Raw genomic sequence first — 23459 nt, 5'->3', positions numbered from 1 at the left:
ACTAAAATAACTTTTTACAGAGCTTTGGAACAACAAGCCAGGACAAGCACACCCACTTTGATGAGTTTATTTAATACAACCTTTAGTTTAATAGCTTTCCACCATTCCCAGCCCTCTGGCTAGAAGTTTGAGATAGCCAGAAGGATCCCATGTATAATATGGGGAGTGGGTTAACTTTTTATGTCCTTGCTTTCAAAGACTGTTGGTATGCAAATTTTAATAACAATTTTTAATTAAAAGATTTGGCCAATGAGTTTTTTTTTTACTTAAGGAAATGTATTAGACTTTAGTATATTACATTTTTTTGATTTATTCAAACACTTTGTATTTCAAGTTGAACAAAACAAGTATTTGCATTTTAATCCAACACTTTTGCTTGATTTTAAATTAGACTATTTCATGAAAATATTAAACACAACAATTTTGGCCACAAGACAGAACATAGCACACAAAACATAATTTCTACTGTGCCAGTAAATGCATGGTACGTTGAATGCTATTCAGCTGGCATTAGTTTTTTTTGATTATTTGAAAGACAAAAACAGAGGTCTACCCCTTCTGGGCAGTTAATTATTGCTTAAAATATACAAATACTTTTGTTGATTTCAGGCAAAACAGGGGAATTACCCCATATTTTCTTGTATGGGTTTTATAGGCAGCCCAGGTTTTAGTGGCTTTTACCTTATTAGTTAAATAATTTGCATTAATACAGATGCTTTTTGGCTTGCTTTTTACTTTTACTTTTAAACACTGAAAGAAAACATTACTACTTATAGTGCCCTTAGAGCCTAATACAATTTTAATTACATAGCACTGTATACATTTTTTAGCTAATTTAACGAAATTGTTTATAGCCAAATGATTGCAATCTAATAATTTTTTTGCCTGAATTTATTTACAAACATTTAAAGACACCAAGAATTTTTTTTAGCATTTTTACAAAGTTTAACTCCTGTTCCCTTCAGCAACTACAGAGTTAACTTTTTACTTTTTCTTAAATTACTTGCTTAAATTACTTATTAATTTAAATTACTATTTCAAATATCCTCCTGGGTATTTGAAATCCCCATGCTTATACATACTTACTTTTTTTTTTTTACTGCATCCTTAAAAGTTTTTAACCTGTTTTTTAATTTTTTTGTTTGTTGCCTGCCCACCTGGGCCCGATTCTGCTTTTCTTGCTGAACCATCCCTTCCATGGGCACTAACTTGTTTCACTACCAGTTTAGCTAGGAGGGTGGGCTTTTTAACTAGCCCCCACCCTTTTGGTCTTTTTTTTAAAACATTTTTACTCACAAGACTACTCAAGTCCTTCCTTGTGAGGCTTGCTACCTGGGCAAAAATACATGGCTATTGGGTAAAGGCCATTTACTTAACATATAATTCAAACCCCTTTAGGGGGTTTGTCAAGAAGTCATAGCTTTTATTGGACCAACTTCTGTTGGTGCAAGAGACATGCTTTCATGGTCTCACAAAGCAGATGACATACAGAAGAGCTGTGTCTGGCTCAAAAGTTTCTCTCTCGCCAACAGCAGCTGGTCCAATAAAAGATATTACACCTCACCCACCTTGTCTGTCTAATATGCTGGGACCAACACTCTGCACACAGAAAGCATTGTGCTGGTTTTCAGATGCCTACAATGTTTTCCTCACAATGCAAAATTATACCATGGGCTCCCTGCGTGGGATACTTTCTGTCAGGGATACTTTCACGTTCCATAGAGCGAGTGTCATGTTAACTGGCCAGGGCAGGCGGCCCAAGCGAGGGGCCAGGAACACTTAGTGCTCATGTAGCCGCCACAGCCCATGGGCAGCATCCTGCCTTGTTAGGCAGCTGGGCAGCACCAGGGGCACCTATGCGGATACTTGCTGGGTCATGGCGACGGGGGTTGGGGACACAGTGGCTCCAGGGGTGCAGCAGGCCGGCAGATGCACCCTCCCCCCATGTGGGGGGAGCAGAGGGTGTTGCACTAAGGCTCGCCCAGCTCGCAGCTACCCTGCTCCCGCCCACCGGTGCGGGGACTAGCGGTGCTGCTGCTGCTCCCCCCCTCTTGAAGCGGCTCCCATCACATACAGGGTTTACAGTTTGGTCCAATGTCTCTCAGCCCCTCCCCCTGCCACACACACGCTGCTCCAGCCCCCTGCTAGCCAGGCACCGGGCCGCCCGCGCCCCACTGCAGCCCCATAGGGACAACGCACCCAGCGGCTGCCTGGTCTCCCCGCGCTGGGAGCGGACCCCCACAGAGCGATGGCGGCCTCACTGCCAACAGCCACTACACCGGCCTGGGAAGCGGGCGGGGCTCTACCCCCACAGAGCGATGGCGGCCGCCGTTCCCGGCATGCACCGGCCGGAACCTGACTCCGCCCCGCCCGCGGGGCCGAGCTCCCAGGATGCCCGCGCGGGACCCCCCGCCCACAGCGACCGCCTCAGCTAGCGCCGGTCCCGTGATGCACCGCGCGGGGCGGGCTGGCTCTGCGGGTCCGGACGCTCTCGGAGCTAAGATGGCGGCGCGGGCGCCAAATACGAGTGCGAGCCGCCTGCGCGCGTGAGGCGCGGCGCGGGCGGCATGGACGCCCCGGCCTGTATGAAGTCCCTGCTGCTGGCCGCCGCCCAGTACCGGGCCGCCAAGAGCGCGCCCCACGCGGCGCAGCTGCAGCGCAGCCTGGAGGTGAGCGCGCGGCCGGCCGGCCCGGGGCCCCCGGGAGAGACGGGGCCGGGAACCGCGCAGCGCCTGCCGCACACCCCTCCTCGGGCTGGGGGCGCCTCGCCCGCCCCGCTGGCCTCTCCCTGCTCGGCGGGAGGGAGTTACTGTGGGTCCCACAGTATTGGGTGCGTGTTTTCTTAAAGCCCGAGCTCCGGGAGTCCCGGGATCAGCGCGGGGGGGGGGTGTCACTTTTAAAAAAAATCTGTGTTAAGCTTGGAAACGTGACTCAGGTGCCTTAACCTCGCCCAGCCCGTGGTTTGGCCCCGGGTAGCAAAACGATCCCTCCCAGTCTGTGCTGCCTCTTAAATCTTACCCTGGTCGTGTCTTTGCGCCTGGCTTGTTTTTTTTTTAAATGCCAGAGTTTGGCAAAACTACAGCGGCAGCCCCATCAGGTTCCTGGGGTCTTGCACTCTGTGTTTTTGTTTATTTAGTCGCCTTGATCCTCTTCTCTCCTCCCCACCCTTGCCTTTTGTTGTTGAATTAATTTGTAGTTGCAACTGGATTGCAAATGCGGTTATAGAGGAGACTAGCTTAGTTCAGCCAGGCCGTTCTTGCCCCTGCATGGACCATTGAGCCCCTGCTCTTATTGCCCCCCTACCTCTATAAAGTCTCTTCCCATGTTTGCTGCTGTTCTTGTTAAAGAAATCATTGTCTTTAAAATCACACCTCTCCTTGGAAATGTTGTTGTTTCTGAGGACACAACTTGGCCTATAGCTGTAACTGACATTAGAGGGAAACTTTATTTCTGTATATAGTTAATTACTTTTTGAGTATGATCAGTTTTATAGCTTCCCCTGTGTAAGTCAATTTGCCCTGTCTTCATTTGGACCCTTCATAGGAGCATAGACAGAGTGCCTAAATTTAAATAAAAAAAAATATGCATTTGTAAAACAAAACAATGAAAACTCTCAGGGAGCCGAAATGGCAGGTATACAATTGAGACTTTTTAACTTATTAAATTGATCAAAGCTTCAGGATGACTGTCCCTGTAGAAAATATGCTAATACTTTCTGCTGTCATTCTTTAATAGTATTCTGCATTTATGAAGTCTCTTGAGAACTCCAAAGCTCTTCTTAGTTTGATCTACAGATTATACACTGGGGTCATTTTCATAACTAAAAATTATAAATATTAACAAACAAAAGCCATGGGGTGAGACTTGAATGAAGCAATTTTCTATATTATAACATATGTATTTACAGTTAAAGCCTCCTTTCCCAACCCTGTGGATAGGGTTAAAAAAAAATCCAAATACATGTTAAAACTAGGGCTGTCAACTGACATTGTAGTGTTGTAGCCGGCATCACAAGATATTTACATGCCAGATGTGCTAAAGATTCATGTCACTTCATGCTTCAACCACCATTCCAGAGAACATGCGTCCATGCTGATGATGGGTTCTGCTCGTTAACAATCCAAAGCAATGTGGACCGACGCATGTTCATTTTCATAATCTGAGTCAGATGCCACCAGGAGAAGGTTGATTTTCTTTTTTGTGGTTCAGGTTCTGTAGCTTCCGCATTAGAGTGTTGCTCTTTTAAGACTTCTGAAAGCATGCTCCACACCTCGTCCCGCTCAGATTTTGGAAGGCACTTCAGATTCTTAAACCTTGGGTTGAGTGCCGTAGCTATCTTTAGAAATCAAACATTGGTACCTTCTTTGCATTTTGTGAAATCTGCAGTGAAAGTGTTCTTAAAATGAACAACGTTCTGGGTCATCATTCGAGACTCCTATAACATGAAATATATGGCAGAATGCGGGTAAAACAGAGCAGGGGACATATTATCTCACCAAAGGAGATCAATCACAAATTTAATTAATTCCATGCCGAGCATCATCAGCATGGAATCATGTCCTCTGGAATGGTGGCTGAAGCATGAAGGGATATACGAATGTTTAGCATATCTGGCATGTAAATACCTTGCAATGCCAACTCCAAAATTGCCATGCAAATGTCTGTTCTCACTTTCTGGTGATCTTGTAATTAAGAAGAGGGCAGCATTATCTCCCATAAATGTAACAAACTTGCTTGTCTGAGCGATTGGCTGAACAAGAAGTAGGACTTGTAGGCCCTAAAATTTTACATTGTTTTGGTTTTGAGTGCAATTATATAACAAAAAAATCTATATTTGTAAGTTGCACTTTCACGATAAAGAGATTGCACTACAGGACTTGAATGAGGTGAATTGAAAAATACTATTTATTCTGTTTATCATGTTGACAGTGCAAGTATTTGTAATAAAAAAATATACACTTTGAATTCAGTTACGACACAGAATACAATATATATGAAAATGTAGAAAAACATCCGAACTATTTAATAAATTTCAATTGTTCTATTGTTGAACAGTGCGATTAAAACTGTGATTAATTGCGTTTAATTTTTTTGAGTTAATTGTGTGAGTTAACTGCGATTAATTGACAGCCCCAGTTAAAACCCTAATCAACTTTATTTTCCCAAAATGCACTTGACAGTCTACTGGTGCGAGTTATGAGTGGTACATGAATGTTTTACAACTGAAATTGTCAGTTGCATAACTTTCAAAATATGCTCAAATGCAGGTAATTAATTTAATGTTTTAATGAGTATGTCTGTAACTCTTTCATGTTTGTTCATTTTTTCTTCATTGTCTATAGCAACCAACTGTAGACATAACTGCTGTAACTTTTTTTGTTGTCTAGTGTATATACTAGTTCTAGCAAACTATTCCATGGTATGGGCTGTAGAGTTAAAATGAGATTAATTCCAGCATGTTTTAGTGAATTTGATGGTTCAACATTAAAGAAAACAGGTCATTCTTTGACACCCCCTAATTTGGAGTTGAAGAAACAGAGTTCAGTCTTTCCTGCCTTGGTTCTTTAATGCAACAGATTAGCAAAATGTTGTTTGTGAATATTTCATATCTTTGTACAGAATAATGCTTTTTATTGAAATTCTGTGTCTTACTGTGAATTAATCTATCATATTTAATTGGGCACTAGTTTTCAAACCTTCTGTTCAGACGATACATTTCCAGGCTATGTAAAACCAATATTTTTTTTTATCCTAAAAGATGCATAAACTGGTGGATAATTTACCTGGTGCTGTATGTTTCTTATGTACAAATACAGACTTGTAGTATTTTTGTATTTATAAACTAGTAATGATTTGTGTTCACGCTGCAGCAGCTGTTAACTTAAAATCAATTCCCACAGGTATAATTGGTAGTGCTGTGCACAAAATAAACCAACTGTTTATAAGTCTGAAACAGAAGAAATACACGTTTTTCAAATATTAAGGACATACATACAGTAATGAAAAACATATTTCCAGAGTTCTACAAATTCAACAAAAGTGAGCTAAAAGAGGCAAGCGAAAGTATCTGTGTGCTGTGATGCCACTGGTGTTGGCAGTATATTGTATTGAACTGAAAATACGACTCCCCTCTGAACTAAGACACATGTTGTTGCAGTTATATAATACTTATTTAATTTAAAATGTCTTTTTAGGTTATCTCTGGATTGAAGCTAACAAGATTGTTTGCATCAAACCAAATACTGCCAAGTGAATGTCTCAGCTGTCTAGTAGAGCTCATTGAGGACCCAAATATAAGTCCATGTTTAATCCTGTCTGTGATTACTTTGTTGTCACAACTAGGTAACTTGTTCACATCTTTAACTTTTCTTTTAGGGGAATTAAGGCTAAATTTTTAAAGATTTTTAATAAGTCTTAAAACAGTTGGAATCAGTGACAGGTTGCATGTGCATGTGAGTTATCTGCTATATTTGTATATTATCTGTGCAAATTGCATTGATTTGAGGGATGGGGAATAATCAACTCTGTACTGTAATAAAATAATAAGTATTTAGTTTCTAATATCTTATTCCTGGCAGTGTGTGATATCTTGCATTCTGTGGGAGCACAGAAATTGCCAAACTGAATCAGAAAAAAAAATCCATCTGATTTAGTATTGTCTCTAATATGGCCCATACCAGATGCTTCAGTGAATTTATGTAAAATCTCCTGTGCTTGACAGCTATCTAATACACCCATAGGAGAAGTTTTTCCTAAATCCATATAGTTAGTGGTTGTCTTACATTCCAAAGCATGAGGGTTTCTCTCCCTCATAGAATCAGAGGGTTGGAAGGGACCTCAGGAGGTCATCTAGTCCAAGCCCCTGCTCAAAGTGGGACCAATCCCCAGATTTTTACCCCAGTTCTGTAAATGGACCCCTCAAAGATTGAATTCACAACCCTGGGTTTAGCAGGCCAGTGCTCAAACCACTGAGCTATCCCTCTCCATCAACCTAGCTTGTGTAACTGATGAATAACACTTGCAGTATTCATTTTCTTTGACAGCTGCTTTCCCTTTGGGATTCTTCCACAGTTGCAGTTAGCAGAAGTGTCTGAGGTATAAAAGAGAGGATTGCTGGCAGGGCATTTGTTATGGGACTGCAGAATTGGAACTTGCTTCTGCTCTTTAACAGACTCAGGCTGATTCAAGCCAATCTCCAGGGCATGCTTGAAGGATGATCTTTTCTTTCTGGCATTTAGCCCATAAAAGTTGAGAAATGAATGAGGTTGCAAAGCATTTGAAGGGGCTGGTGGTCTTAGGTTTATTACATCTGGTTATATGTCGGTATGATATGGGGTAGTTGGAGTCTGTTTTAAATCTTTTTTTTTGGTAAGGATTTTTATGGGTTCCTAGATCTTGAAACAGTTGTGTTTTTTGTTTGTTTTTTAATGTGTAGCAGTAACCTAGACAAAATGCCTTCACTCTAGTAAAGAGTAAAAAATCTGCTTGTTTACTCACTAGAGTGAAGAGTAGTTCTATCTTACAGTGTTTGATCTGTGAGTAAACTTAGTTTTGAGGGCCCTCCCCTCCCAATCTTGGTTGAAGAGCCACAAGTAGATTTTTCTGTGTAGGCTGATAAAGCTGCTTGGCAGTTTTGCGCAGCTGGCCTATAATACTTCAAGAGGGTTTTTTAGACAGGGTAGAATGGTCCTTACAACATCCTGTGAAGTAAGTGGCAGTGGTCCCATGTTGCATTTGGGCAGAAGGTAGTCTGGAACAAGCAGAGAAGTTTTGACTTGCTCATGGTCACAGAGCATGTAAAAAGTTAGGGAGCTGGTTTAAAAAAACAACAACAAAACACACAACAAAACTAGGGATAGAGCTCAGAGTTACTGTTTCCCAATTCAGTGCTCAGACTGCTAGCTAATATTGCTTATATTATTAACTGCTGTTGTGCAGGACTTTAACAAATGCCTTTACACTGTAGTTTTGGACAAAGAGACCAGAGAAGCTCTTCAGAATACTTATAATTTGACTAGCGTGCTGGCAGGAGTGGTTCACCGAAGCTCTACCAATCCTAATGATCCAGTATTGGTACAGGTAAGACAAAGTAATTCTTAATACTTTATCTGTATCCTAGAGTTAATTCTTCTAAAGAGTCTATTCTCAAATTTATAACAAAACCAAAAATGCTATATTTTTAATAAGCAGGGATCCCTAATGAAAATCGTGCATTTTAGGAAACTCAAGGTCAGGGATTCTCACAAGAAATGTTTGGGTGGCCTTAGAGTGCAGCCACCAACTCTTGGTGAGTGCTCTGACAATTTTTCTTAAAATACTTTAGGAAAAACAAATGCACATATACACGTCCAAATGCACACATACATGCCATTTAAATAGGGTTTTTTTGCTGACTCGATAATAAAAATAATGTACAATTGTCTCTTCTTTACTGGACATAAACAGAATAGAAACAAAATAAGGTGCTTTGCATGGTCTTGTCTTTTTTTTCTTTTGCTTTTTTTATTCCTTTTTTTAGATTTGCTAGCTAATAAGTCCACTGCCTCTGAGCTATATAGTAAGTCTGCAGTTTAAAGTGATATTAGCAAACATACAAGTACTAGTTTTCACAGCAGTAAAGAGTGATGTTAACAAACATACAAATATCGCCTTTCACAGCAGAATTACTCAGCCCTGGCACAAACCAGGCAACAAATTAAGCCCTGGATAGAGAGGCGGGTAGGGAGGCAGCAGGGGCCAGGGGCAATGGAGGGCCCAGGGAAGTGTCAGGGTCCAGCGACATTGTGGGATTGGTGAGCCTGCAGCCTGAGCTTGAAGCCCTGCAGCCGGGGGTGGAGCCCCACAGCCAGAGCCTGCCACCCACTACCCCAGGCGGAAGCTGGAAGGCCAAGCCCCACTGCCCCTGGGAATGTGGGGAACTCACATCAGCTGCCTGGTTCTCTGGCATTTGTGGCTCCAGAAAGGAACAGGGCCCAACCCCTGCTGGCAGCCCCAGGAGAAGGGACACTGTTTCCCCGTCCCAATCACTGCCCAGGAGTCTGTGGCCGCATGCAAGAAACGCTGTTCAAGGTGGTCTCCCTGATATATAGAATCAAAGTATTTAAGTTGTATATTTTGTTTACTGTCTCAAAGTTGTCTACAACACCATCATATTATCTAAGTTATGTACAAATGGTTTTAGGACTATTCAGTATTTACTTATGGTAAACTACTTATTTACTTTTATTTTGTGTTTTCATCCTGTTCTAATTTACAAGAATTATTGACTTAGAAATTGGCAATGTTTACTTCAAGAAGCTAGTGAGGGGGGAGTGGGTTCACTTTGTTATTTTGAAGCAGGTATTTAGCTTTAAGGATATCACTCTTGATAGTCTAATATATCTCTGTCTTGCATATTTCCATCTTTACATTTTTGTTACAGACCCTTTTAATCCCTCATCTCTTGCAACACTCTTCTTTGTAAAGTGCTTTGAGATCTACAGATGGAGACAGACATCTCTATCTCCTTTCACAGATGGGAGAATGAGTGATCTAAATAACTATAGACACTGATTCGCTGGTCAACTTATTTGTGTCTACTCTAGCATCAGTCATTAATGAAGGGAAAACTGGCTTTTTCCCACTGAAGGTCTGCAGGTTACTTATAGTGGGTCCATGTTTTTGTTCTTCCATCTGTTCACAGCTATTTGAAGGCAGCACAAGACCTATCAGCCAAGGCAGAATGGGGAATGGCTGTATTTTTTTAGACTCTGCCATTTATGTTATGCCACCAACAGCTGCAGGCAGATCTTACTCATTCCTCTTAAAGCAGTCCTCCCCAGATTGATTTCACTGATTTTTGGTCTGTCCTCTTTATTAACCAAGAGCATTTGGCAATGCTTTTTTTTAACCCTGTAGATGTTCTTTTAGCTGGTACTGGTCTCCCAGCTGTCATTTCTCTGCCATCCTTGTGTTGCAATTCTTTCTTTATGGTGGAGAAGACAGACAAAGGAACAGGATCTGCCTGCAATGCTGTACTCCTTTGGTAGTGTTTAGACAGGGATCTGCAGGGACCAGATTGAGTCACCATTGCAGCCCATCTCTTTTGATCTAAGGGGATTCTCCAGAGGTCACAGGGTCTGTGAGGGACTGTTAAGGTACCAGGCGACTCAGGCAGCTCATGGGTTTGTCTGGTGCTTAACATATGAAAGCTTCTCTCAGTATGAAAATTCCCATTTAAAATATCAGTGAAGTGTCTAGGATGGCGGTGGTGGCAACCAGCCTATTTATATTTGTTCTCACTTCCCTAACTTAGAAATTTTAAGTTAAGTTATATATTTGGGTGATATCCTTGGCTATACTACGTAAAAGTTGACAGTCAAATCTCAAATTAGCTACTTTGGGAAGTTGAGTGAGTAAACTCATTTCTCTGCACATAAAAAGGGGAGTTCTGGGTTATTCATAGTAGAGTTTGTAGGAAAATGTTTTTTCTGTAGGAAAATTTTTGTTATAAACAGACATTTCCTGTGGAAATTTCCATTTTGACAAAAAAGCCATACTCCTTTGGGGAAAAAACATTCGTATTAAATAATTATACTGTTCTTCTTAATATGCATGTCTACTTACAATATACTATTGCCATTGTAGATTACATTTTGGAGATCTCTAAATAGTTATATGGGATTTGTTTAAAAAAAAAAAAAAATTCAGGAGCCTCACCGAAACCCAGTTAAATATAGAGAATCCCTCCACCTCATTGTAAGTTTATTGGCTAAGCTGTGTGGGAGAACTGGGAAGCCTTTTCCTAAGCAAGTCGTACGTGTTTGTGAGCATTCAAATGTACTAATCCAAGATTGTTACCTTGCTTTAATTAAATAAGTAAAGATATGCTAAGTGAATATCCCACATGTATCAGTACTACATTGTTTCTGTAACACCATAACTTTTTACTTACGAGATCTAAACGTGATTCAAGTCTCAAAATTAACACTGCTTATTCTTATGACGCATTAAACCAGTGGTTCTCAAACTTTTGTATTGGTGACCCCTTTCACATAGCAAGCCTCTGAGTGCGACGACCCCCCCCTTTTATAAATTAAAAACACTTTATATATATATAAAAACACCATTATAAATGCTGGAGGCGAACGGGGGTTTGGGGTGGAGGCTGGCAGCTCGCAACCCCCCATGTAATAACCTCATGACCCCATTATGAGGTCCTGACCCCCAGTTTGAGAACCCCTTCATTAAACTGTAGAGAAGTATCCTCTGTAGCAGGTCTGCACAACTTTTAAAGCGGCGAGGGCCATATTAACGCCAAAGAAAACAGCTGAGGGCCGAAACCCCCTGACCCCGCTAAAACACACCTCCCCAGTGCTGCCCCCCCTGAAACACATCCCCCACCCAACACAAACACAGGGGCCAGGGAGGGGGAAGGTCCCTGGACCAGGGAAGGGGGCAGCAGTCGGGGCAGGGCAGGTGCGACACACACACACTGTAGCCTGGTCTACACTTGTAGGTGGGGCGGAGGGATCGAGCTAAGATACACAACTTCAGCTGCAAGAATAGCGTAGCTGAAGTCGACGTATCTTAGATCGAATTAAAATTACTTACTTCGCGTCCCCGCGGCGCTGGATCAACGGCCGCGGCTCCCCTGTCAACTTTGCTTCCGCCTCTCGCACTGCTGGAGTTCAGCAGTCAACGGGAGAGCGATCGGGGATTGATTTATCGCATCTACACTACACGCAATAAATCGATCCCCGATAGATCCAGATAGATAGTGTAGATGTACCCAGAGACACACACGTCTCCCCCGTGGATTTCCTGGCTGCCCACACAGTTCAAACTCCCTCCCCCGCCCCCAAATCACTACGGAGGCCGCCCTGGGACCAACCAGCACAGTAGCTGCCCTGCCCCCAACTGAAAGGGCTTAGGGAGGGTCTCGGCCCAGCCCCCCCCCCCCCCCCCCAAGCTGCAGCTCAGGCCAGGCGCCTCCCTTCGCTCGGCACTTACCGGCTCTGCCTCATGCCCAGTGCATCCTGCCTCAGCGGGCCCCGGAAGTGACGCACCTGCCGTATGCCAGGCGGAAGGAGCAGGAGACAGACGTGTGGTTCTGGACGTTAGGGCAGTTGGAGTGCGGCGCGTGCAGGGCCGTGAGGCAGGGGCCCCAGGCAGGGGGTGAACCCAGCATCCCCGCCCCGCCGCTTGCCTGCGGGGCGCAGAGTGAGCCTACGGGGGCCGCATGTTGTGCAGGCCTGCTCTGTAGTCTTCACACCAAATGTCCATGTTCTAAAGTAGAATGTTGTGGGAAGGCTATGTAACTGGCTTGGTTTTATTTCTTCAGAGTATTCAACTTCTGCAGAGATTAACCTACAATGTCAGAGTTTTCCATGCCAGCACTAATATTGATGAATTGATTTTATTTCTAATGCATCATGTGTAAGTATGTGTTCAGTTTTCTTTTTGGGGAGAAATCTTTAGCTAAACACATTTCTAAACTTTCTTTAATAGCTTCATTAATTTGTTATTTCACAAGCTTTGGATGTAGTATTAATTATGTAGTAATCACTTCTAAATCACCAGACATTTGTTTGTTGCAAAGAATATTCAAAGATGGGGCATTTACTCTACAGCTGTTAGAGTTTAAGGAGAATTTGAGCTTTTTGAAGAAATAAGATAAAGAAAGAAATAAACCAAAAAACTAAAATAGCAGTGAGAACACTTCTGCCTGGCATTTAGACTTATTTCACAATTTGAGCCACCAACTCTACAACAAGCTTTGTCTTGGCAGATCGCTGTGTCTGTGTAGGGCTTTAGTGACTTTAATACATGCACCTGAAGCTCATTGCAGGTTTAGGACCATAGACATGAGTGAACATGAGTCATGTGATTGGCCTTACTTTTGTATTGTGGGTAGCTTTTCCATACTGAATTTGTATTGCAAGTTTATAAATGTCTTTAATACATGACTGTAATTTGGATGAATGTTTATGCATAGAAGGAGATTTCATTGAATTCTGAATATATAAATGAAGCTAAATGGCTGTAACGGTTACTTTCTTAAGTCCTGTGGAACTTTTTTTAGTCAATCAACAGAAGATGAATTAACGATACCATGTTTGGGACTAATGGCAAATCTTTGTCGACACAATCTCTCTGTTCAAGCTCATATAAAATCTTTGGTAAGAAACTTCTCTGATTATGTATTTTCTTTTCTGGGGTAGAGGAAAGGAAGAGAGTAGTCGAAATCTGATCATTTGAAGACTTAGAGCTCCCTTTTTCACCGACATCTTGTTTCCACCTATCCCTCATGCAGCGGTGATGATTCCGACTTTCCCTCCAGAGCTTGCAGTGCCACTTTAAAATTAGGGAAAATTATCAGTGGGATAATGTGGAGCACCTACCCTTCTCTGTGCTTTGTTCACACCACTACCACCCAGTTCAGATTGCAGATGCCGCTTCCATGCATCTTTAGTGAAAGATTAAGTTGAGGTGTGAAGCTGACCCACCATTTGAGATCTTGTGGGAGAAGCTAAATTTTGTCATTGTAAAAGCATGGCATCTTCTCTATACCTTTAACATGAGACTGTTTTAATGTTAATATTGTAGATGGATTTGGGCATCCAGTGTTGATTTTTGGCATAACTTGAATATGAAAGGCTTTTGCCTTTCCGAGAAGAAAGCAAAAATCACCCCTGATCTTGGTGTTGGATTCATGCCCTTATGCTGCATCGACACAAGTTTATTCAACAGTAATATACCTTTCATTGTTGTTCCCACCACTGCACAAGTTAATGTTAACTGTGGTTTGTAGTTGAGCGATGAATTCACAGCAAAGTGGAAAAATTGTGGCATTTTATGGGAGAGAAAGACAGATTCCATGCCAGTGGAATTAATCCAGGGGGCCAGATTAAAGTGAAAGGGGAAATCCACATCTCAGTTAGCTTCCCTGCAGACTCAAGCATCATCCTGTTGCTTTACATTTGGCTTGTCTTGGTTGTTTTTTAAATTTCTCTACTATGATAATGGCACAAAATTATGTTTGGAGACTTTAGGTGAAGTCTAGTGCTGCAGAATTAGAGTACACAGGATCCTACTTAAAAGCCTGTGGAGTAGTTAACACCCTACTCCTGGTTCCTTGGGGCAAACTTAAAGCTAAAATTTTCACCGAATAATTTTTATTCTAATTAAGACTACAAGGGAATAAAATGGAAATGTGAAATCTACCCTCAGCTTTGCCAAAGTATTTAGGGGCATATATAGTTAGTTATTTCCAGTATGTGGAGAAGTTAATTCTTCCATAGATGACATTGAGAGTAGGCTTCCATTGTAACCCTGATATTTATAAAGGAAAAAAATATAACTGAATTAGACAGGAATCGGGTGTCCATTTACGATAGCTAACTTTTATCTACAAAGATTTGTGTTCATGAAATAGCATTCCATTCATCTTGCAAAATGAGGGTGAAAATCCTCCCCTTTTTCTTTACCAAGTTTGACTTAAAGTCTCCGTTTGGATACTTTTCATACCAGTATGTGCCTTATGTGGAAATTACATTTTGTATATTTCCCGTAATTCACTGGCCTCTTTCTGGGTATCACTTTAGAGTAGTTTTTAGGCTAGGTTGAATCCTTATTTATGAATCCTTATTTCAGACAGTTCTGTCAATTATGTTCTCATTAAAACTGTCAAATGCTAATGAATTTCTCCTTTTTGCTATAGAATGACGTAAAGGGTTTCTATCGTACCTTGATCAGTTTCTTGGCCCATAGTAGTTTAACTATGGTTGTGTTTGCACTTTCAATATTATCAAGCCTTACTTTAAACGAAGAAGTTGGAGAAAAGGTAAGTAAATATTTTGGAGTCTTGTTATGAAAATCTCATTGAAATTTGTAAACTTTGAATAAAACTATCAAATAACCATAACGACTGAGTCGGTTTTTCTGACTGTAGTTTGTTTTGACTAGTTGGAGATGATTTATTGGTGGTGTAGCATAAATAGCTCTCATTTCCTTTTATTAGCTCTTCCATGCCCGAAACATTCATCAGACATTTCAGTTAATATTCAACATTCTTGTAAATGGTGATGGCACACTGACAAGAAAATATTCTGTTGATCTACTCATGGATCTGCTGAAGAACCCCAAAATTGCAGATTATCTTACTAGGTATGACTTCTCTTTGTAAAATTAGCCAGTTGCAGTTTTAGACTCATCTTCAAATAATGTCACTGATCAAATAATGATGAAAGAAGCTTAATATCCTGAGTTCCTAGATAGCAACATTAAAATACAAAAAAAGCTTCAGGAGAAAGTGATTTTTAAAGTATAGCTTAGTCTTTTTAAATATTGCAGTTACAAGGTTGAGGATGCTTCCTTTGGCTTTTATTTCTTCCTATTGGCTTTTTGTAACTATTCGAGGGTTCGGGCTGGGAGAGGGCCTTTTAATCCACTGCTTTTCATAAATGTTTAATCGAGTAACTACTTCATTGAAGTAAGAGCTTAGTTTATTTTTCTCATTTATAATCTAGATATGAACACTTCACCTCATGCCTCAATCAAGTATTAGGCCTTCTTCATGGAAGGGATCCTGATTCATCATCAAAGGTATATTACAGTGAGAGAAACTATGGAATCTAATTTACCAACCATTTGGCCTAAATCAGGAGCTCATAACTTCTAATACTGTCTCTAGTTACTTTGTGGCCTTAAGTAAATCTCTCTCACAGGTGTTCAGTAGCTCTTGAAATCGAAGTCCTATTAAAGTCAGTGGGAGTTGAAGGGGCTCAGTAACCTCTGCATCAATTTCACCATTCATAAAATGAAATAATTCCTCTTGTTTTGAAGAGTAATAGTCATACAGCAACCTGGAAATATTACAGGTTAAATAGTCTTTGCAGTTATACCTTGCATATAATGTAAACGTAGCTATTTTTAAAGGTTTTTTTGTAAACCTTCCTAAAATGAATTTTACAACATGGCAGACGATAAATGCTGAATCATTTTAATGTGTTGGACATTGCATCTACTAGTGAACAAAAAGATACATGCTTGATATGTGAAGGTTCTAGAGGTTCATTATTTAAAATCTCTTCTGTTGTCAATGTGTACATTTTCATCCATTAATATCCTAGTATATATACATGGGCACGGCCAATAGATTGCTTGGCAATAGTCATTGTTTAATATCCAGTGTGCATGGGCAATGTGTGGTGTGGTTTTTGTTAACCCTTATAACTTGGTCAAATTAGTTGGGTTTCCATCAGACCATTTAAAGGGATATCTGCATCTTAGGGAATTTGAACCTGCTAACTTCAAAGAAAAATAATTGCCCTTAAAAAGAGAGCAAGTATACCTAATTTCTTTAATAGAATAATGTTCTGAGGAAGTTATAAGCAACCGAGTGATCTTTTGTAATGGAAACCAGGGTGGATGATGATTTCATTTTAAATGAGAAAGTGGATATTGATTTTAATTATTTTATTTTAATATCTTTTTAAAATATAATATCATTTAAAATTAAATTTGAATTTCACAACCTATTTTAAGGCCTAAACTGGCTAATCTATTAATTTAAGTGACTTGAAATAAATTATACTCAAGCAGTACATGTTTGCCGCCAACGTTTTAGAGAGGGACAAACTACTGTACTAGTGGATGTCTCTGGCTAAGTACCTGGAACTGGAATTAGCTTGAAATCCTAAACCAGCTTTGACAGCGGTGGCCGCTTGTGCTGGTGTGAGAGAGTATTTTCTTCATTTCATTTTATTCAGCTAGTTCAAATCAATGAGTAGCTCATTCAAAACTGAGAAACAGACTGGGATCTGAAAAAGCTTGTTTTCTCTTCCAATCTATGAATAAAAATCTGTCTGAAAGGATGAGGTCTGCTAGTTCTATAATCTTGAAGGACATTGTAACCAGGAAAAATCAGTTCAATTAATTTGCCTACAGCTAATACTTATGTTTAATACATCTGTTTTTAAATGCAAAATATGTTTTTGATAAATTTTCTTATGTACCCAGCACTTTAAGGTAGTTAAAAATATATTAGTTTAAATAATTCAATTTAAATTTCTATTCAAGTGCAGCTTGACACAAGTCACAAATTGAAGTTAATTTAGTAAATAAGAAATGCATTATTCACCATTTTTAACATTAACATATGTTCAGATTCTTAATTTAAGGTATGTAATTGCTCAAATGTGTATAGTGTATCCTGTTAGTAGCAAAAAGTACCATATTTAGTGTAAAGGCTATATTTAGTTGCAAAAATAAATATTTTTATGGTTAAATGCCAATGAAAATCAACTTTTGTTTATAATCTTGTTTTCCAGTTGTACTTTAGCTATTTTCCTAATCAGTGACTTAAATCAAGATTTCCTGGTTTTAATTATGATTTAATTCAGCAATCAGTGTTTTAAATCACTTTAAATCAATCCACCGTCATGGAAGTGCTGAGACAACCTTGGCAATAGGTGTCACTGTGCACAATTCTAATAAACAATGTATTTGCTTTATTTGCATGACTGTAAAATATTTAACTTCTCTTGTACTTCTGATTTGTACAGGTCTTGGAATTACTACTTGCTTTTTGTTCAGTGACTGAACTGCGCCATGTTGTACGTCAGACAATACTGGAGCCATCTGGTGTGCCAGTCTCTGGAAGTACCAGATTTACAGCCCGTTCTAAACCTTCAGAGCCATCTATTGTTTTAGTGCACTGGTTAAACCAACCATTGGAAGGATCTGAAAACTGTTGTGTTCTAGCTTTAGAATTGTTCAAGGAGATATTTGAGGTACCAAGACTCATTTTAGTGGTCACCTTGTATCTGAATTAATGTTATCCAATTCAGAAACACACACGCCTGTATTTTACAAATCATAAATTGTGTATCACATACATATTTTTTATTTGGAAAGCAAAGCGTGAAGATAAACCCTAAGTGTAATTGCTGTAATGTTTCTTTTTAGACTAACAAATTTTGTAACTTGGTTTTCCCCTTAAGAGGGCACTGTCAGTCTAGATCTTATATCTGATACACATTAAAACTGTTACCTAAATGCATAAAGTCTTGCATTTAGTTCTAAAATGTTTGGAATACAAAATTTCTTCAAGAAGTAAACAATTGTAGCTATTTTGAAGGACTTGCAGAAGTGTGGTGGTCTCTGCTGATTGTGTATACTTAACAATTCTTTCCTAAATCTGGTGATGCTGGTCAATAGTTTGAAAAGTAAATCTAAAAACAGCATCATCAGTTGGGAGTAGAGCTGGAGAGGCCCCTAAGCTGGGATGCATGAATGTTACTGGGACCAAGGTGAGGAAGTTAGTAGGCTGATCTAGAGATAGGAGTAGCTTACACCTCCTTGATTAGTGGTTTAAATTTTGATGCAGTTTGGAATCTGTATGTGTTTTGCTGCAGGATGTTATTGATACCGGCAACAGCACTTCAGCTGAACGCTTTGTTGATCTTTTGCTACCTGTCCTCCTTGATCACCTTCAGTTGCCAGAACAGAATCTGGATGAGCTATTGGCGAAGAAGAGATGTGAGAGAATGGTCAAAGTCATTGATGTCATGCTAAATATCCTTATGCAAGTTATTCCTGTTGGCTGTATAATATGAGCTCTGTTATCGTAAGATCTTACAAATTGCTATTTTTATAGATACTTATAAAATCGCTTTTTTCCAAAAAAAAAATCAGTTTTTAAAGATATTAAGGTGACCTGAAATTAATGTCTTAAAAGTAAACTTCAAAATTAAATTTTCCTTTTTCCTTGCAGCTTGAAATCCTTCAGGGTGAAAAGTACTTTTATTAGTTATTGTAACCAATATACAAAGATCACCTTATTTAACATTCAGTACAGGTGCCTGTAGGGTGAAATGTGGCAGGCAGCTGTTTAACAGCACATAGTACCACTACCCACAATTATGACAGGAAATAACCTTTTCTAGTTGAAACTGCAGGGGAAACTTAAGTAGCACGTACTTGCTAGGTTGCTTTTGCAAAGAATCCATGGATTTTAGATGATCGCAAAAGAAAAAGGATTGTTTTGTGGTTAAGCTGGACTGCTGTTTAGGCAATCTGGGTTCTGTTCCTGCCACAGACTTCATGTGACCTTGAGCAAGTCACTTTCTCCCTGTCAGTGCCCCATCTATTAAAAAGGGAGGGAGGGCTGCTATTATGCTATTTCACATCAGTGTTGATGATAAATTCATAACAATGTGGAATGGTCAGTTACTATGAGGCGCACCACAAAGCTTTCAATTCATGCACTTATTTGTAGGTCCTCTTTTGTAAATTTGGAAAAATTACATCTACAGCATTAGTGACCTGTGTCCTGTGATGCAGGGAGGAGTATTCTTTTGAGTGAGCTCTAAAGTGCAAGGTGCCGTCTTTTCAGTCGTCGGTTATTTCCTGTAGCATCTTGGTGTTCTTAGGAGATTCCCATCCAAGAACTGGCCTAGCCAAACTTTGTTCTGCTAGTGATTCACAGCTTAATATGGTATGAGTTTAGGTTTTTTAAGTGCCAAAAAAATTGTGTTTTGTTTGGAGAGAGAGAAACAAAAAAAAAAAAAAAGCTCACTCCCTTGTATCTTTAAGGAGCTTCATTGTAATTGAGAAGTGGTGTTCACTTGTCAAGTGTCTCAAATATTTGATTTTTTTAATCTAATCCAAAAAGCTTTTAGTATATTATAATGCATAAAAGAATAAATTAGTCTGCATCCTTAACTGAATGTACTGCTTTGTGGAGATGACACGATGAAAGTGCATGCCTCTAAGGCACTGACTGCAAGCAGATGCACATCTCTAATAGAACACCAGTTTACGTGCAGTGGGATTGATGTTGGCTTTGGGACAAAGATGGTGGACTCTGAACTGTGGTGAGCATGCTAAAATCAAATTAAGCTAAAACCGAATTTATTCTGAAAATGAGGGTTATAAAGTACCAAAAAACCTATGCTTCTGTTAAGGCTAATTTTCTTGGCAATAGAGAGCAGCATTAAGAGAGCAGAATGGTAGCTTTAGCTGTTCATTGAGTATTGTCTTCCTTAAATTGTTAGAACTTTTGTAGTTTTCAGGATAAATTGGAATTCTGGTTATATAGAAAAGCAAACCTAATATGTACTAATCCAACCTTAGTTATCAGTTTATATCCTAGGTGCCTTTAATGTTCAAGTCATCCATTCTTTTACATCTTGGGTTTAGACAACTGAACTTCAGAAATCTATTTGAAATTATTTTGGTAGAAACATTGAAAATACGTGATTTCAGGGGGACCAAACGGGTTGGGGCATGAGAATGGGCTAATCATAGGTTTCGCCTCAATGTCACCAATCTGAAACTATCCCATATGATAGGTGACTAGGAGTTATCATTTGTCCTCTATTAATTGGCTTATGTGAAATGAATTTCTTATGTCTGCTTCAGGTTTTACAAATGTCTCATGTAAAATCCTCCCTTGTTTCTTCCTTATCCTTGATCACAGCAGAGAGACCACAGTGTGGTGACTGAACTTTCTGCTAGAGATAGTTGGTACACATTGCATGGTAGAGTTAGGGGAAGCCTGCATTGCTACCATCTGTTTCTGTTCTATGAATTGGTAGAGGAATTCAATTTCCATGTTTGCCATTGTATCATTAAATTCAAGTCAACCTTTTTTCTAAAAAGAAAGCACAAACTTACTCTCAGTATATATTTAAAACTTTCACTTTTCATTCCAATTTTATTTTGTTTAAAGCAAACTTGCTGCTGATGTCATTTTGAAAACACTTGATCTTATGAGCAGACTTAAACAGTTGGTGCCTAGTATGGAAGTCAGTTTCTACAAAATTCTTCAGGTAGGCTTTAAATGATTTACAAAGAATGATTAAGAAGGTGAATATATATTATATCACCTTTGATTTGATTCTGAATGTTTCCAGCATAAATCTCAAGTGTCCATAACTCATTGAAGAACCTGCCCAGGAAGCTCTCATTCGTCATGTTTTTTGTTCAGTCCAAAAGTTTGTTTAAAATATTTAGTTTTTAAAGTTTTGAGCCTTTTATTCCAGTGATGTATGTTAATATATACTTAAATATAATGTTTATGATCATCTACAGTAATAGTGTTAGGGTTGAAATTTAAAATGTCCTATACTCAGAAAATTATTTTGGTTCCTACATCAGGTATGTGTCTCGGAGGATTGGTTACTAGGAAATGAAACTTTTCACCTCTTGTCTGAATCCAATTTAGCTGTTTTGTCCCTATGGAACAATACAAGTCATTACTGACAAGTACAATGAATTGTATTCAGTATGCTTTCTTGTGGACAAGTGTTTCACTGTGCAAAAATCATCATAATGCCTGTATTTGGCACCCTTTTTCTCAAATGCAAAGACACTCAACTTACTTCTAGTTCTCATTGGGTGACCCTCTAAAACAAGATTTGTGTAGCTCCAGGACAGTAGATAATTTAAGCTATTCTAGGCATGCGTCTAGCATGATCTTGTAAACCCTTTCAGCTTATGACCCCTCATGTTCAAAGTGAAGCACATGCTTAATGGATTGCAGGTTTGGGGCATTAGTCTTCCCTCTTCTATCCAGGCCAGATGGGAGGAATACTAGTATTTGGACACATCAGATGATTTTGTGCTCAGAGACCATAATGCCTTTCTCATTACACATCATCTGAATGCTTGTATTACATAATTCTGTGCAGATAATGTACAGAATCCTGAAAGCAAGTTTTGCAGATTTGTAAAAGTTCATTGCTCTGGTTAACTAAATGGGTTTTCAGAAAATTGCAAGTATGTGTGTATACTTCTTTTACACAAGTGTAACTGAAATTTAAAAATGTATATCTATTCACATTGGCTTTGGTCTATTGCAATGTCTGGATTCTTTAGTTTATTATAAATTGACATAAGTGATTTCTGCCCAGGATCAACGTTTGATTACACCTTTGGCTTTTGCTTTAACATCAGACCACAGAGAACAAGTACAGGCTGGACTTAGAATACTGTTTGAGGCAGCACCATTACCAGACTTCCCTGCCATAGTGTGAGTTTCTTATGTGTGGTAAGGGTGTGGTAATATGATTTTCACTTTCATTACTTTAGTCTGAGTGACTTGTTTTAAGTCTGTGTTTGAATCTTTTAAATTAGGACTACGAATGTTCCAAATGTTTGCGTAATTGTTACCTTTTTCAAAACATTTTTTCTGCTCTCATAGTTGAATCTTTCTTCTCATCACCCCCAATTCTGGTCTGTCATGCATGCTGGGCCATGTTCACAGTTCTCGGACAGGTTTAAAGTCCAGTAACTCTAACTATCAAAGCTAGAAACAGATGCTCCATTTGAGAGGAGCTGGGAATATCCTTTCCAATAGGATAAGGCACTTGTTTCTAGATATAGTAGATAATGAGTTATGGAACCTTAAAATTCACATAGTGATTGTAGAGAGAAGCTGCTATCAGTGAACAATCAACCTATTTTTTTCTTTAACATTTCTCCTTTTTATATCTCAAAATATGAGCATGCAATATCTAACTGAAGTACCTACTACAGTATGTTAGTGTAAGTAGGGTTGATATGTTTTCGAAGTGTAGTGTGTAATTGTTGTAGACTCCTCTTTTACGTAAAATCATTGTCTCCCACCTTCACATTAACATTCTTGCCAGGTTCTATTGCTTACTTCCTTTATCTTGTTATATAGGCTTGGTGAAAGCATTGCAGCAAATAATGCCTATAGACAACAAGAGACAGAGCATACACCAAAAAAAATCCATATGCAGTCATCCATTACTAGTGTTATGTCCATGAAGTGCTCTACTTCCCACCCTTCAAATGATGATGCAACAACTTCAAACATTCAAGAGCTAATACAGAAACTTCAGTCTGGACTGGAGGTTAATAGTATTTTTCATATTTCTGGTAGGATAACTACTAACATTCTTAATATTTACAGAAGAGGTATAGCACCTGAAACTTTTAGGCTACAGTGTGTATGTTGACAAATGTTAACTCAGACACCTCACTTGACCTCAATATGTACACTATTGCATCATCAGGCAGAAGCCCAAATAAAGAGGATCCCTGTTGTGTCCAGAAAAGTCAACAGTCTGGTCTGTCAGACTTTCATAGTTCAGAACCTTTACCTTGAGAGTGTATTGCTTATGTTTACCTAGCTTTCAGATATGGGGACTTAGCAGATGTGTCCCAGAAAATCTAAGCTGTTGCAATGATGCACAAAGGGAGAAGTTTTTTACAGAAAGACGCTCCCTGGGGGGCAGATGACATTCTGGCATATAGGATCAGGCATAATCACCCATCTTTTAGATACTTGTATGTGCCCCCCAAACATGGTAGCATTTGAGCACCTCGTGATCTTGATATTTATCCTCGCAGTATCCCTGTGAGGTAGGGAAGTCGTTTTACAACAGTGGAAATCTTGCTTCCCTCTGATATAGCATGCATTGTAAGTTGAGCAAATAGCTTTATTA

General features: G+C 39.4%; 1 protein-coding gene across 1 annotated transcript in view; it reads left to right on the top strand.

The window, feature by feature from the left end:
- The first annotated feature begins 2489 nt into the window (after positions 1-2489).
- The window catches only part of CIP2A (cellular inhibitor of PP2A), a 36753-nt gene continuing 15783 nt past the window's right edge, over positions 2490-23459 (top strand). Inside the window, exons 1-14 of the mRNA XM_045001859.1 lie at positions 2490-2669; positions 6195-6342; positions 7967-8079; positions 12323-12417; positions 13064-13160; positions 14702-14824; positions 15002-15147; positions 15510-15585; positions 17547-17774; positions 18399-18558; positions 19718-19859; positions 20717-20816; positions 21900-22018; positions 22673-22865. Coding sequence (XP_044857794.1) covers positions 2568-2669; positions 6195-6342; positions 7967-8079; positions 12323-12417; positions 13064-13160; positions 14702-14824; positions 15002-15147; positions 15510-15585; positions 17547-17774; positions 18399-18558; positions 19718-19859; positions 20717-20816; positions 21900-22018; positions 22673-22865 — 1842 coding nt within the window. The 5' untranslated portion in view covers positions 2490-2567. The remainder of the gene's footprint in view (positions 2670-6194; positions 6343-7966; positions 8080-12322; positions 12418-13063; positions 13161-14701; positions 14825-15001; positions 15148-15509; positions 15586-17546; positions 17775-18398; positions 18559-19717; positions 19860-20716; positions 20817-21899; positions 22019-22672; positions 22866-23459) is intronic.

This window comes from Mauremys mutica, chromosome 1 (assembly GCF_020497125.1).
Source record: "Mauremys mutica isolate MM-2020 ecotype Southern chromosome 1, ASM2049712v1, whole genome shotgun sequence".
In the NCBI taxonomy this organism is placed as follows: domain Eukaryota; kingdom Metazoa; phylum Chordata; order Testudines; family Geoemydidae; genus Mauremys; species Mauremys mutica.
The sequence above is the reverse complement of the archived record's forward strand: the minus strand, read 5'-3'. Positions and strand labels throughout refer to the sequence as shown.